At 37.8% G+C, this 14,612-nt stretch overlaps 1 protein-coding gene across 7 annotated transcripts in view; it reads left to right on the top strand.

The window, feature by feature from the left end:
* Positions 1 to 14,612, top strand: part of VPS54 (VPS54 subunit of GARP complex) — an 87,078-nt gene that overhangs the window by 57,205 nt on the left and 15,261 nt on the right. For all 7 annotated transcript variants that reach the window (XR_006741430.1, XM_045580805.1, XM_036435496.2 and 4 more), the window contains 5 exons: positions 585 to 681; positions 6,096 to 6,436; positions 10,567 to 10,696; positions 12,844 to 13,025; positions 13,604 to 13,716. Coding sequence is in view for 6 of the 7 variants with exons in the window: in XM_045580805.1 (XP_045436761.1) it covers positions 585 to 681; positions 6,096 to 6,436; positions 10,567 to 10,696; positions 12,844 to 13,025; positions 13,604 to 13,716 (863 nt within the window). In the remaining variant the exon portion in view is untranslated. The remainder of the gene's footprint in view (positions 1 to 584; positions 682 to 6,095; positions 6,437 to 10,566; positions 10,697 to 12,843; positions 13,026 to 13,603; positions 13,717 to 14,612) is intronic.

The raw sequence follows: 14,612 nt of genomic DNA, 5'->3' as shown, positions 1-14,612 counted from the left end.
AGTACTTAGTATACTACCGTGTTTCCCCGAAAATGAGACATCCTCTGAAAATAAGACCCACTTACAGGTTTCCTTCTGAGTGAAATATAAGGTATCCCCCAAAAATAAGGCCCCCCTAGGCTAAACATGAGAGATTTGGTCCACTGATTCTGAAAGAAATGGAGTCACAGAGATTCACCAGGAAATTCAGGAATTGGATTGTTATGATGATGTTCCAGAAGATGATGACATGATTGTCATTGAATAAATGAGTAAATTCTTGATACTGTAGGATTCACAGTTTGTCTGGTTTGTGTTGACAACTACCGTACTACCATACCGTATACAGGTAATAAATTTCCTTTATTTTCATTTAACAATAAATGTGTACTGTATTCTTCATGGAAAAATAAGACATCCCCTGAAAATAAGACCTAGCGCATCTTTGGGAGCAAAAATTAATGTAAGACCCTGTCTTATTTTCAGGGAAATAGGGTAGTATAAAAACTATACTAGTATTTAATATAGTTTCCTTTAATTTGTAGGTTTATTTCATATAGCATTTGGCCCAAAGACAATCATTATTTTTGTCTTTGTTTTTATAGGCTTGCAGATCAGATGAGAATGTTGAATTTTCCTCAGTGGTTTGATCTACTAAAGGATATTTTCTTTAAGTTTACAGTTTTCCTACAGAGAGTTAAGGTAAGCTTATATAATTATCAGTTTATCCAAAATATCCCTAAAATTAAATCAACTTTATAGATTTATAAATATATATAGAATCACAATTTCTTTGTTTTAGTAATTATTCTAAGGTCTGTTTTTAAATAAGATTTGAAGTGTTGCAGAATATTTTGGTACCTTTTATAATTTGGATTATTTATTAGATATTAAAAAGAAATAAGCTTGCTTGGCATTAAATTTATACAATAATATTTTCTGATTTTGTGAGACTTGAATTTCTCTAGATTATCAAGAGGTCCAATATTGTATAACATTCAAAAATCTATCCTAAACCACTTAATTTTTCTAGAAATTTAGTGTTGATGGAAGTTTAAAACATCCTTCATATTTAAATTGCTTATTAATGTCCTTTATTGCAAGTTTTTATTTCATTTTTCAATCTGGGATCCAATTAAGGGTCATATATTACATTTAATTACTTTGTCTCTTTAGTCAAACCACTTACTTTTAGGCCATTAAATGTAAGGAAAAGAATACATACCACACAATGTTTTTGAGAAGAAAAGATGTCACATGCTCTAATACATTTTGTTTGGGATTGTGTTTTAATAAGAGAAAGCTATTAGGAATTACTGAGTATAGTAGGCTATTTATGAAATGAGATATTTTTTAAATTATCATATGTCAGTATTATGTTGTATGTACTAGTTAACATTCCTGGCATCTCCTGAGTATCATGTTAAAGAAGTCTTCGGGACTTAGGGAATTACCTATGACATGACTTTCCGTTGCTGACATTTGAGTAATGCTAAGTCATATGCGTAAGCTCTCCAATTAGAGTGGGAAAAGTTTAATCAAACTTTATTTACCTAATTTAGACTCCTACCAAAATGTTGATTCCATCTATTGACAGAGATAGTAAACCTGTGTCTGTGGATTGATCAATAACTAGGTCACTTTTCCTCATATTCCCACCACGACATCATCACTTCTGTTATTGCATATCTGGGTATAGAGGATTTTCACATTGCATAGAATTGGCATTCTCACTAACATCCCCTTGAAAATCTCAACAAATCCCTTGACGGTCTCATGAAGATTCTTGAGTAACCTTATAACCGTGGTTTTGAACTCTATATCCAGTAGTTTGCTTTCTTCCATTTCTTTCATTTGTGACATGTTTCTTTGTCTCCACATTTTGGCTTATTGCCTGTATTAGTTTCTGTGTATTGGTAGAGCTACAATGTCTCCTTGAGTTGGTACAGTGGCCTTGTGTAGTGGATGTCTTGCAGGGCCTAGTGGCTTAGCCTCCACACTCACCTGAGCTGGGCACACTAGGTTGCCCCCCTTTGTGGGCTGTGTGCACAGTCTTGTCATAGTTGAGACTTGATTGCTGTTGGTGTCACTGGGAGGAATTGACCTCTAGGCCAATTGGCTGGGAAGACCAGCTTCAACTACAGTGGGAGAACTGCTGTGCAGGAGATACTCTTATAGAGTAGGACTTGTTTCAGTGGGCTTTGGTGCTCACTGAGTCTGCCCCATGAGTGTGTCACTCATAGTTTGTAGAGGACCACTGGGTGCACTGGCTCTTGATCCAAGGAGGTGCAAAGTCAGCCACCCAGCAGGAGGTACAAAGAGATCTGCAGGTTCCTCCTATATGTATCGGGCTTGAAAGTGCCCAGGCAAGGTTTAACTGTAAAGCAAGGCAGGCTGGTACTAGTGCTGGGTCTGCTAGATTTGGGGCTCCCTGACCCAGCTACAGCTTGTTTGAGAGATTTTAGCAAAGTCTGAAGCCTGAGCAAGGACAGGCCATTCATATGCAAAAGCTGCTGCAAAGAGCATGGGTGGGGCTGCAGATTGGATGGGTGGGGTCTCAGGGAATCACTACATTGGAGCAAACAGGAATGCCTGCCAATCAGCCCTGCAAAAGGGGAGGTCCCAGCATAGGAATAATGACCCCCTGTGAACATCTCCATCTAGGAGAAACCCACTCCCCAGTGCCTTGATGCCAAACAATCCAGTTCCTACTCATATGTGTCTGGTGCCCCAGGGCTTGTGTTGACAGTAGAGCTCAGAGGAATCGGGATCTTGTAAGTTCAGGTTATGTGCTGGCCTTTTAAGAGGAACACCTGGGTCTCCAGCAGCCTCCATGTCACTCAGCCACAATCTCTGCTGGTTTTTACAGCCCTTAGTTATGGGACTTCATTGCCCAGCTGTGGGAGCTTGAGTTGGGGTCTGATGTGGGGATGAGACCTCTTGCTCCCCATGGGGGCCTCTACAGAGAGCATTTCCCTCCCAATTAAAAAAAAAATCTGCACACGTGGGTTCAGTGCCTCTGCCCCTCCTACCAGTCTCAACATGTTTTCTTCTTCACTTCTCTAGTTGTAGGACTTCTATTCATCCAGCTTTCAGATGGTTCTGGATGATGGTTGTTCTATATTTTAGTTGAAAATTTTTTTTAAAATATACTTTATTGATTTTTTACAGAGAGGAAAAGGGATAGAGAAACATTGATGAGAGAGAAACATTGATCAGCTGCCTCCTACACACCTCCCACTGGAGATGTGCCCACAACCAAGGTACATGCCCTTGACCGGAATTGAACCTGGGACTCTTCAGTCTGCAGGCTGATGCTCTATTCACTGAGCCAAACCGGTCAGGGCTATTTTAGTTGAAATTTGATGTGACTGTTGGAGGCAATGAGTCAGGTGTTTACTATACTGATTCTTGGTTCTCCCATAAGCATTTTTAATTGTACAGTTTAGTGGCATTCACATTGTTTTGCTACTATCACCACCATCAATCTACAAAGCTTTTCATCTAAAAAAACTGAAACTCTATAGCTATTAAAACAGTAATTTGCCTGGCCATTGTGGGTCAGTGGTTGAGTGTCGATCTATGAGCCAGGAGGTCGTGGTTCTATTCCAGGTCAGGGTACATGCCTGGGATATGGGCTTCATTCCCATAGTGGGCATGCAGCAGGCAGCCAATCAGTGATTCTCTCTCATCATTGATGTTTCTATTTCTTTTCCTTTTTCTCTCTGAAATCAATAAAAACATATCCTATATAATAAAAGCATAATATGCTAAGTATCCAACCAATCGATCAACTATTTGGCCGCTTGACCAGTTACTATGACATGCACTGACCACCAGGGGGCAGACGCTTCAAACAGTAGGTTAGCTTACTCCTGGGTCCCTCTGATCAGGACTGGGCCCGAGGGCTGGACATGCCCTGGAATCATCCCACAGTCCCTCCCAGGCTGGCTGGCCCCCATTGGCCCCAATCAGGACTGGGTGAGATGGCCCCGATCAGCCCCCATCTCTGGCCAGGCCAAGGTACCCCACCCATACATGAATTCATGCACTGGGCCTCTAGTTAAAAAATAAAATAAAATAAAATAAACAATTACTTCCCTCTTTCTCCTCTTATCTCCTGGCAACCACCATTTACTTTCTGCCTCTCAGAGTTTGACTGCTATTGGTACCTCATATAAGTGTAATTATATAGTTTTTTGTTGTTAATCCTCACATTAGGATATTTTTTATTGCTTTTCAGAGAGAGTAGAAGGGAGGGAGAGAGAGAGAGACATCGATATGAGAGAGACGACACATCAACTGGTTGCTTCTCATATGTTCCCAACCGGGGGGTGGAGAATGAACCCGCAACCTAGATATGTGTCCTTACTGGGAATTGAACCTGCAACCCTTTGGTGCAGGAGCCGATGCTCCAGCCACTGAGCCACATCGGCCAGGTCTAAATATACAGTATTTGTCCTTTTGAGATTGGTTTGTTTAATTTAGCTTAATGTTCTCAAGGTTAATTCATTGTGGCATGTGTCAAAATTTCTTTCATTTCTAAGGTTAAGTACATCCCATTAGACTAGTGTGTGTGTGTGTGTGTGTGTGTGTGTGTGTGTGTGTATCTATCTATCTATCTATCTATCTCTCTCTATATATATATATATACACACACACACACACACATATATATATACACATATATATATTTATATATTCCGCATTTGTTTCATTCCATCTGTCCACCTTTTGCTGTTGTGAATAATGCTTCACAATATGAACAAATATCTCATACCTGCTTTCAGTTCTTTTGGTATATGTTCAGAAGTGGAATTGTTAGATCATATGACAGTTCTGTTTGTGATTTTTCGAGGAACTTCATGCTGTTTTTCATAATAGCTGCAGTTTTATATTCCCACCAGTAGTGCATGACAATTTTAATTTCTCCACATTTTTGCCAACACTTGTTGCTTTTTCTTTTCTTTTTTCTTTTTTTAATAGTAGACATCATAATGGGTGTAAGGTTGTACTTCATTTTTGTTTGATTTTCATTTTTCTAATGATTAAGTGATGTTGATCTTTTTATGTGCTTATTGCCATTTTTAATTCCTCCTCCTCCTCCTCCTCCTCCTCCTCCTCCTCGTCGTCGTCGTCGTCCGTCGTCCTCCTCCTCCTCCTCCTCCTCCTCCTCCTCCTCCTCCTCTGTTTTGTTTCTCTGTATTTTTATCAGTTTGTCTTCTATGCGTCTTTAGCTTTAAGCTCAGGCCAGGATGGTTCCATGTGATGATTGCATGAGCTTAGACCTTTAAATCCTATCTTTGAAGACGTGAAGTTGGAGTCTCTTTCTCTAGAACCATGTAGATCTTAAAAAAGGAATCAGTAGTTTTTAGAAAGGGGGCAACAAATTATAAGAATGCCACCATGAATATTAAAGTAGGCAAGTAGTCCCTTATTTCTTAATAGTTCATAAAGACTAAAAAAGTTAAATATATAATGATAAGTGTTGTATTTTTAAAACTGGGTAATGGGATGGAGTTGCTGGAAGGAGAGTCAGAGAAGGCCTCTTTGAGGAACTAACTTTTTGCAAGAACCTGAGTGATGAGAGGGAACACTTATGCAGAGGTCAAGGTGAAGAGCGTTCCAAGCAGAGGAAACAACATAGGGCCTTGAAATGGGAACAATAGAAGTTGGAAGAGTAGAAAGAGAACCAGAATGTCTGCATAGTGATAAGTGAATGAAAACAGGCATGAGATGAGGAGAGAGAAATGGATCTAAGGTTAGGCATGGTAAGGAATATGGCTTTTTTTTTTTTTAAGCAAACACAACAACAAATATGATTCCTTATAGGCAAGTTATGTTTAGTGTAACCTAGCTAAGAGGTTAGAGAAATCTGCAATATATTTAGGGATATTTTAATTTACAAAATCAACTAAACTACAGAAGTTTACTTAAGCTTTAGGGTACCCATTTCTCTTGAGCAGTTCTTTTTCACAAGTCACCTTTACAGTGTTACATACATGACATTGACTCATTTATGAAATGTTCAAAAGTACATACACAGAATTTACTTTTAGGAACTTTAGGTGCAAGACATTTTAAATCCTTTAAAAATGTATCCTGTTTTCTTATAGGCAACGTTAAATATCATTCACAATGTTGTTCTCTCAGTTCTTGACAAAAACCAAAGAACTAGAGAATTGGAGGAGATTTCACAACAGAAGAATGCTGCAAAGGATAATTCCCTGGACACTGAGGTGGCTTATTTAATCCAGGAAGGCATATTTGTAAGTGATGCATTCAGTGAGAATGAATTAACACCTATAACAATTGACACTACCTCTCAAAGAAATGCATCTCCAAATAGTGAGCCCTGCAGCAGTGATTCAGTATCTGAACCAGAATGTACTACTGATTCTTCATCCAGTAAAGAGCAGACATCATCATCAGCTACTCCAGGAGGTGTGGACATTATGTGAGTATGGTGACTGCTGCCAACTAACAAGATTTTGAATCATTAATAGTTTTAGTAGGTTGATTATTCAGTTTATTGAAAAACAATGTAAACTTTGGTCTTGGAATTTCTTTAAAAAAATCAATTTTATGAAACATATTTTGGAAATGTACGGAAGGTAGTTAGGAGATGAGCTTTGGAAGTAATCGAGAATTGCAGAATTTTAAGGCTAGAAAGGAATCATTTAAGTAAATGCCTTCATTTCAAAGAGTTTAGATGACTTAAAGTCAGTAGTGACAGAACTTGTCCTGAAACTCAGATCAATATTACCTAGTTTTCTTTTTTTCTATGTCACTTTGTATTTTGTATGTAGTGAAAATCTTTTTGATTTACAGCTTTTGATTTTTCAAAGACATGAATTTCCAAGTGGATCATATTGTCCTGTGGTTGATCTCTCTTCCTTACTCCCACCCTCCCCTACCTTCCCTCTGAGGTTTGATGGTCTGATATGCTTCTCTGTCTCTGGATGTTTTTGTTCATTAGTTTATTTTGTTCATTATATTCCATAAATGAGTGAGATCATGTGATATTTATCTTTCTCCAACTGGCTTATTTCACTTAGCATAATGTTCTCCAGCTCCATCCATGCTGTTGCAAATGGTAAGAGTTCCTTCTTTTTTACACCAGCATAGTATTGCATTGTGTAAATGTACCACAGTTTTTTAATTCACTCATTTGCTGATGGGCACTTAGGCTGTTTCCAAATCTTAGCTATTGTAAATTGTGCTGCTATGAACATAGGGGTGCATATATCTTTTCTGATTGATGTTTCTGGTTTCTTGGAATATATTCCTAGAAGTGGAATTATTGGGTCAAATGGGAGTCTCATTTTTAATTTTTTGAGGAAACTCCATACTGTTCTTCACAGTGGCTGCACCAGTCTGCATTCCCACCAGCAGTGCACTAGGGTTTCTTTTTCTCCACATCCTCACCAGCACTTGTCGTTTGTTGATTTGTTGAGGATAGCCGTTCTGACAGGTATAAGATGGTACCTCATTGTCATTTAGATTTGCATCTCTCAGATGATTAGTGACTTTGAGCATGTTTTCATATATCCTCTTTCAAAAAGTGTCTATTTTGGAATTTTGCCCTTTTTTGATTGGATTGTTTATCTTCCTTTTGTTAAGTTTTATGAGTTCCCTGTAAATTTTGGAGATTAAACCCTTATCAGTTATAACATTGGCAAATATGTTCTCCCATGCAGCGGGCTTTCTTGTTGTTTTGTTGATGGTTTCTTTTGCTGTCTAGAAGTTTTTTATTTTGATGTAGTTCATTTATTTTCTCCTTAGTGTCCATTTTCCTAGGAGCTATATCGGTAAAGATATTGCTATGACATGTCTGATATTTTGCTGCCTTTGGATTCTTCTAAGACTTTTATGATTTCCCATTTTACATTTAAGACTTTTATCCATTTTTAGGTTATTTTTGTGAATGGTATAAGTTGGTGGTCTAGTGTCATTTTTTTTTGCATGTATCTGTCCAATTTTCCCAACACCATTTATTGAAGAGACTGTCTTGATTCCATTTCTCTGTCATGCTCTTGCCTCCTTTGTCAAATATTAATTGAGCAAAAAAGGCTTGGGTTGATTTCTGGGTTCTCTTTTCTGTTCCATTGGTCTATATGTTTGTTTTTGTCCAGAACCAGGCAGTTTGAGAACAATGGCTTTATAAAATAGTAGTAGCTTGATATCTGGTATTGTGATCCCTCCAACTTTGTTCTTCTTTCTCAGGATTGCTGTGGCTATTTGGGGTCCTTTTTTATTCCAGGTGAATTTTTGAAGAGTTTGTTCTTTCTAGATCTATGAAATATGCCATTGGTATTTTAATGAGGATTTCATTGAATCTAGAGATTGCTTTGGGTAGTATGGACATTTTAATGATGTTGATTCTACCAATCCATGGGCACAGTATATTTTTCCACTTCTTTTTTTTTTTTTCTATCTTTTTTTTTTTTTTTTTTTTTTTTTCAACATCCTGTAGTTTTCAGAGTACAGGTCTTTTACCTCCTTAGTTAAGTTTATTCCTAGGTATCTTAATTTTTTTGGTGCAATGGTAAATGGGATTATTTTTTAATCTCTCTTTCTGTAACTTCACTATTGGTGTATAAAAAAAGTCATAGATTTCTGGGCATTAATTTTATATCCTGCTATAATACATTGCCAGGATATAAATTCATGTATTAAATCTAGTAGTTTTTTGATGGAGTCTTTAGGGTTTTCTATGTATAATATCATATCACCTGTGAATAATGACAGTTTTTTCTTTTCCATTTTGGATTCCTTTTATTTTTTTCTTCTTGTCTAATCGCTGTGGCTAGCACTTCAGTACTACCAGTATTTGTCCTTTTGTGTCTGGCTTATTTCACATAGCATAATGTTTTCATAGTTCAACCATGTTGTAGCATGTGTCAGAATTTACTTTTTTCAGTGCTGAATCCTGTTCTATTGTATGCATAGGCAATGAATGTTTATCCATTCATCTATCACTGGATTCCTGGGTTGCCCCCATCTCTTGGCTATTGCTGTTGGTGCTATTACTTGAACATGGGTGTGCAAAAACTCTTTGAGATACTGCTTTCACTTCTTTTGCATATATATCCAGAAACACTTGTGAAGTTTTCCCCATATTAACATAAAAAAGAATCCAATTATCCTTAAAATTAAAAATCATTTTAAAAAACAAAATTACTAATAATTAAATAAATGACTTAAAAACACACACAAACTTTCGGATTTGTGAATTGTCATCCTAGTTTTTAATGATATGAGTTGTTTTTCATTTGATCTCTTTTTATATCTTTGTGACTTGGTAGCATATTGTCAAGAGTTCCAAATTATTTATTATTCTGTGGTTATATAGTGACTAATTTTAGAAATTCTTCAGAAAATAACATTTTATTTTAATAATAAATTTGGACTTTGAAATTTAAGCAGTTTGTAGGAATTGGTATTGAAATAGTACTGAACCGTCTATATAAAAGTAAGTGTTGGAGTAGAGGCAGTTTAGCACATTAGAAATAAAATTACACTAATTCTGGATTCTGGTCTCATCCTCTTCATCTTTATAATTTTGGGTAGGTCACTTTAAACCTTTAGAGATTCAGTGTCCTCATCTATAAAGAAGATATTTACCTACCTGCCTCAGAATGTGAGAACCAAACAAATTACTATTTGTGAGAGTACTTTAAGAATATTAACCCCTCTATAATTTTAGAACATTAGTAAATACATTTAGTGATATTATAATTTTGAAGGATAGCAGTAAATCACTTCCTTTAATACCTTATTTAACCCAGTTAGAGTAGTGGTTTTCCTCAAAAATTAATATACATCAAAGCCTCTTTATATCTTTGAAAATTATTTTAATTCAACTGAAAGGGAGAAAATGATGCTAAGGCACTAACTTGATTTATATAAACTGAATTGTTGCCATGGAATCAGTGATCTTTACATATACCAGGGGAAAATGTATAAAAATTAAAAGTGATACATTTCCTTCTCAAAACTGGAAAAAGATACATAACCTCTTATAAATATTTCTGTTGAATTTTAAGTTCACTGAGGTCAGTGATCTATTATTTTCCCTCCAGTGCCAAGCATTTATACACAGTAAATACTCAGAAGATGTTAGTTCAGTTAAACTGAATGCTAACATTCATATTGTAAGTAAAAAGAGAGCTTGTTTGTCATTAAATAACATTCCTTCCTTTTTCCCTCCTTCCACCATGTCATCTTAAATACCTGTGCACAACCTATTAGAGCAACCACTTTATACCCAAGTAGAGGGTGTTTTTTTTTGCTTTAATTTTTGCAAAGTTTCCAACCAGAGTCTGAACTTAACTATTAAAGATATTAGTAGAAAGAGAAAATTATTCTTATATAAGATTCGGGTAAAATATATTTGTATTGTCTTGACTTGTTTAAGTGATAGATCCTTCACCACGCCAAAAAAAACACAAAGTATTTGGCACATCACAATTTTTCCTTAAATGAAAACTTTATAGCATTTTGTTTTTTATTGATATGTCACCTATGTAGAACAATGTGTTCACAACTTTCCCTGACTTAGAGTCTATTTTTTATCATTTTCAGGGTGAATGAAGACATGAAATTAACTGATTTAGAACTAGGAAAGCTGGTAAATAATATCCAGGAGTTATTGTATAGTGCCTCAGACATATGCCATGACCGAGCTGTCAAATTTCTCATGTCAAGAGCAAAGGTTAGTTGTTTTGATAAACCTTTAGATATTTTATATATAGTGTAATTATTTTAAAAATCTGGAATCATATCCCTGTTTATGTCCCTATGTTCCCCATAATGCATATTATATTTTTAACTCTTAGTAAGATTAATTATTAGGAAGATGTTAAAATAATCCAAATAAGAGAAATAGGAAAGCGTATTCAAGTATTCTTTTCAAATAAATGATTTAATAAAAGACTTACTTTGAAATATTCCTTAATAATTAGTTTGAAATTAATAATGCTAATTTGAACATGTGAGTATAACTAGTCAAACAATATATTATTAAAATTAGTTGAACTTGAATATTGTGAAATCCTATAAAATAAAAGGCTAATATGCAAATTGTCCCATGACCAGGAGTTTGACAAGGGGGTGGGGCCAGCTGGCCCACCACCTGTGGTCCCTTCCCCCAGCCAGCTCCACCCCCATTCAGAGGTGGGATTGGCTAGCCAATTGCCGCATCCCCTCCCCACGGCCAACCAGCCCAATTGACCTTGATCAGGGAGGTCTGGCCAGACCATACTCATACAAAAATTCGTGCGTTGGGCCTCTAGTTTTTATATAATATATAATAAAACCCTATTATGCAAATCGACCAATTGCTATGACGTGCACTGACCACTAGGGAGCAGACGCTCAATGCAGGAGCTGCCTCCTGGTGGTCAGTATGCTCACACAGGTGGCACCACTCAGCCAGAAGCCAGGCTCACAGCTGGCGAGCACAGTAGCAGTGGTAGGAACCTCTCTCCTCCACTGCAGGCAGGTGGTAAGGAGCCAGGGATCCAAAACTGCCAGGGGAATTGGGCCTAATCCAGCAGGTGCACATACTCCAAGGGGTCTCAGACTGCGAAAAGGTACAGGCCAGGCTGAGGGACCCCCCGAAGTGCACGATTTTTATGCACTAGGCTTCTAGTTTTTATATAATACTAGAGGCCCAGTGCATGAAATTTGTGCATGGGAGTGTGTGTCCCTCAGCACAGCCTGCATCCTCTCCAATCTGGAACCCCTCGAGGGATGTCCGACTGCCTTCTCACAATCCAGAACTGCTGGCTCCCAACTGCTCGCCTGCCTGTATTCCTGATTGCCCCTAACCACTTCTGCCTGCCAGCCTGGTCACCCCTAACCACTCCCCTGCCAGTCTGATTGATGCCTAACTGCTCCCCAGCCAGCCTGATTGCCCCTAATTGCCCTCAATTGCAGGCCTGGTCACTCCCAACTGCTCTCCCCTGCAGACCTGAGCCTCCCCCCCGCCCCCCCCTCAACTGCCCTTCCCTGCAGGCCCAGTCACCCCCAACTTCCCTCCTCTGCTGGCCTGGCCACCCCTAACTGCCCTCCTCTGCAGGCTTGATCGCCCTCCCAACTGCCCTCCCCTGCTAGCAATTTTGTGGTGGCCATCTTGTGTACACATGGGGGCAGCCATCTTGTGTTTGTTGGAGTGACGGTCAATTTGCATATTACTCATTTATTAAATAGGATAGAGGCCTGGTGCATGGGTGGGGGCCAGTTGGTTTACCCTGAAGGGTGTCCCAGATCAGGGTGGGGGTTCCTTGGGGCATGGGGTGGCCTGGGTGAGGGGCCTGTGGTGGTTTGCAGGCTGGCCACACACACACACCCAGCGACCCAAACAGAGGCCCTGGTATCTGGGATTTATTTATCTTCTATAATTGAAACTTTGTAGCCGTGAGCAGAGGCCAGGGCTGACCAGAGTGAGCTGGAAGCTTGGCTTCCTCCATTGCTGGGGAAACCCAAGCCTCCTGCTCGCTTTGTGGCTGCAGCCATCTTGGTTGGGTTAATTTGCATACTTATTACTGATTGGCTGGTGGGTGTAGCAGAGATACAGTCAATTTGCATGTTTCTCTTTTATTAGTGTAGATTGTGAATTTATTTGAGCTGCTGTATTTTAAATGGGTTGGGATAAAATTGAGATATCTTAAGCTTTTTACATTCAATTTTTGAGACTAAAGTATTAGAATAATTAAAATAATGATTTCAAAATAATTTTTGAATTAATATATTAAATATAATAAAATAATAACATTTGTCAAACTGACTGGTTTTATAGCATATCCATATTTGTTGATATACTAACTGTCACGATTTTTGTGTTATCTTTAAATTTAGGATGGTTTTCTTGAGAAGCTAAATTCCACGGAATTCATAACACTTTCTAGGTTAATGGAAACATTCATTTTAGACACTGAACAGATCTGTGGAAGAAAAAGCATGTCATTACTTGGAGCACTTCAGAGCCAAGCTAATAAATTTGTAAACAGGTTTCATGAAGAGAGAAAAACTAAGCTCAGGTATCATTACTATATCTATTCTGTCCATTTTTTTCCTTTTCTTTACACAAACAATTATATTTAACAGAAGAAACTTAACTGATTGGCTAACCAAACTCCTGACAAAGTTTTTCCTTTTTAATTAAAGGCATATTTGGAATCAAAATCACATTTTTGGGGTTTTCAAAATGAAGTTAGAATGCTTATTCCTATTAAAATATTTATCAGGAAGATCCTTAATAGATTTCCTTTTTCTCACACTCAAAGTGAAGATAATTGTTTCATCACTTTTCTTGCTTAGGCTAAGACATATAAAAAGAAATATTTTCTGAAAGTATTTATACTATTTATGAATGATTTCAATTTACTAATGTGTGCAACACTTTAAGTCTTATGTACTAACAATACAGCTAATAGTCATTGCTATTTAAAAACTCAGTGTCTTGTATTGCATGAGCTCTACTTGAATTTAACTTATTTGTAGTTTTTATTATTAAAAGATATAACAAAAATTTTATGTATTTTCTCAGCTATTTTCAACCAAGAAAAATGGCGTTAAAATGTTATTAAGGTTTATCTTTCTTTTTACTTTTAAATAGCCTCCTCTTAGACAATGAGCGCTGGAAACAAGCTGATGTTCCTGCAGAATTTCAGGATCTTGTTGATTCTCTATCAGATGGAAAGATTGCCTTACCTGAAAAAAAGTCAGGGGGTATGTGAGTTTTTTCACACACTCTCTTCCAATTTTATACTGTTTATTTTGTAGGAATGCTTAATATTTCATTAATTGACAATACCTTCTTACAAGCCTAGAACTAATACTCCCAGTTTAGTTAGTAGTTGACTGGAAAAGTATCTGTGATGATTTATAGTTTAGATATTTATTGATGGGTAATCATATGTCAGACACTGTACCAGGTGCTTTTTCAAACTCTAGTTTTAAAACTCAATCTGTTATGAAGATATTAGTGGCCCGGTGCACAAAATTTGTGCAACGGGAGTTGGGGGGGGTGTCCTTCAGTCCAGCCTGAACCCTCTCCAATCCGGGACCTCATGGGGGCAATTGGACATCCCTCTCACAATCTGGGACTGCTGGCTCCTAACCACTCTCCTGCTTGCTTGCCTGATTGCCCTCTAACCACTCCCCTGCCAGCCTGATTGATGCCTCACTGCTCCCCTGCTGGCCTGATTACCTCCAACTACCCTTCCCTGCTGGCTCGATTGCCCCCAACTGCACTCCCCTGCCAGCCTGATCTCCCACAACTGCCCTCCACTGCTGGCCATCTTGTGGTGGCCATCTTGTGACGACATGAAGGCAGCCATCTTATGGTGGTGTCGCATAAGGGCGTGATGTCACCTAGGCTTTTATTATATAGGGCTATTGTTAACATTGTTTAACACTGAGGAAATGAGGAAGCAATGAAGTTTTCAAGGGTTAGAAATTTTGTATAAATGTGATGAGCTGGGATTTGAAACCAACATCCTATAATTTCATAGTTATGTTCTTTTTTTTTTTTTTTAATCTTTATTGTTCAGATTATTACAGTTGCTTCTTCCCCCCCATAGCTCCCCTCAACCCATTTCACAGCCCTCCCAACCCCACCCCAT

The sequence above is a fragment of the Pipistrellus kuhlii genome, unplaced genomic scaffold, assembly GCF_014108245.1.
Source record: "Pipistrellus kuhlii isolate mPipKuh1 unplaced genomic scaffold, mPipKuh1.p scaffold_m20_p_13, whole genome shotgun sequence".
In the NCBI taxonomy this organism is placed as follows: Eukaryota; Metazoa; Chordata; class Mammalia; order Chiroptera; family Vespertilionidae; genus Pipistrellus; species Pipistrellus kuhlii.
Note: the sequence above shows the minus strand (reverse complement) of the source record. Positions and strands in the feature narration are given on the sequence as shown.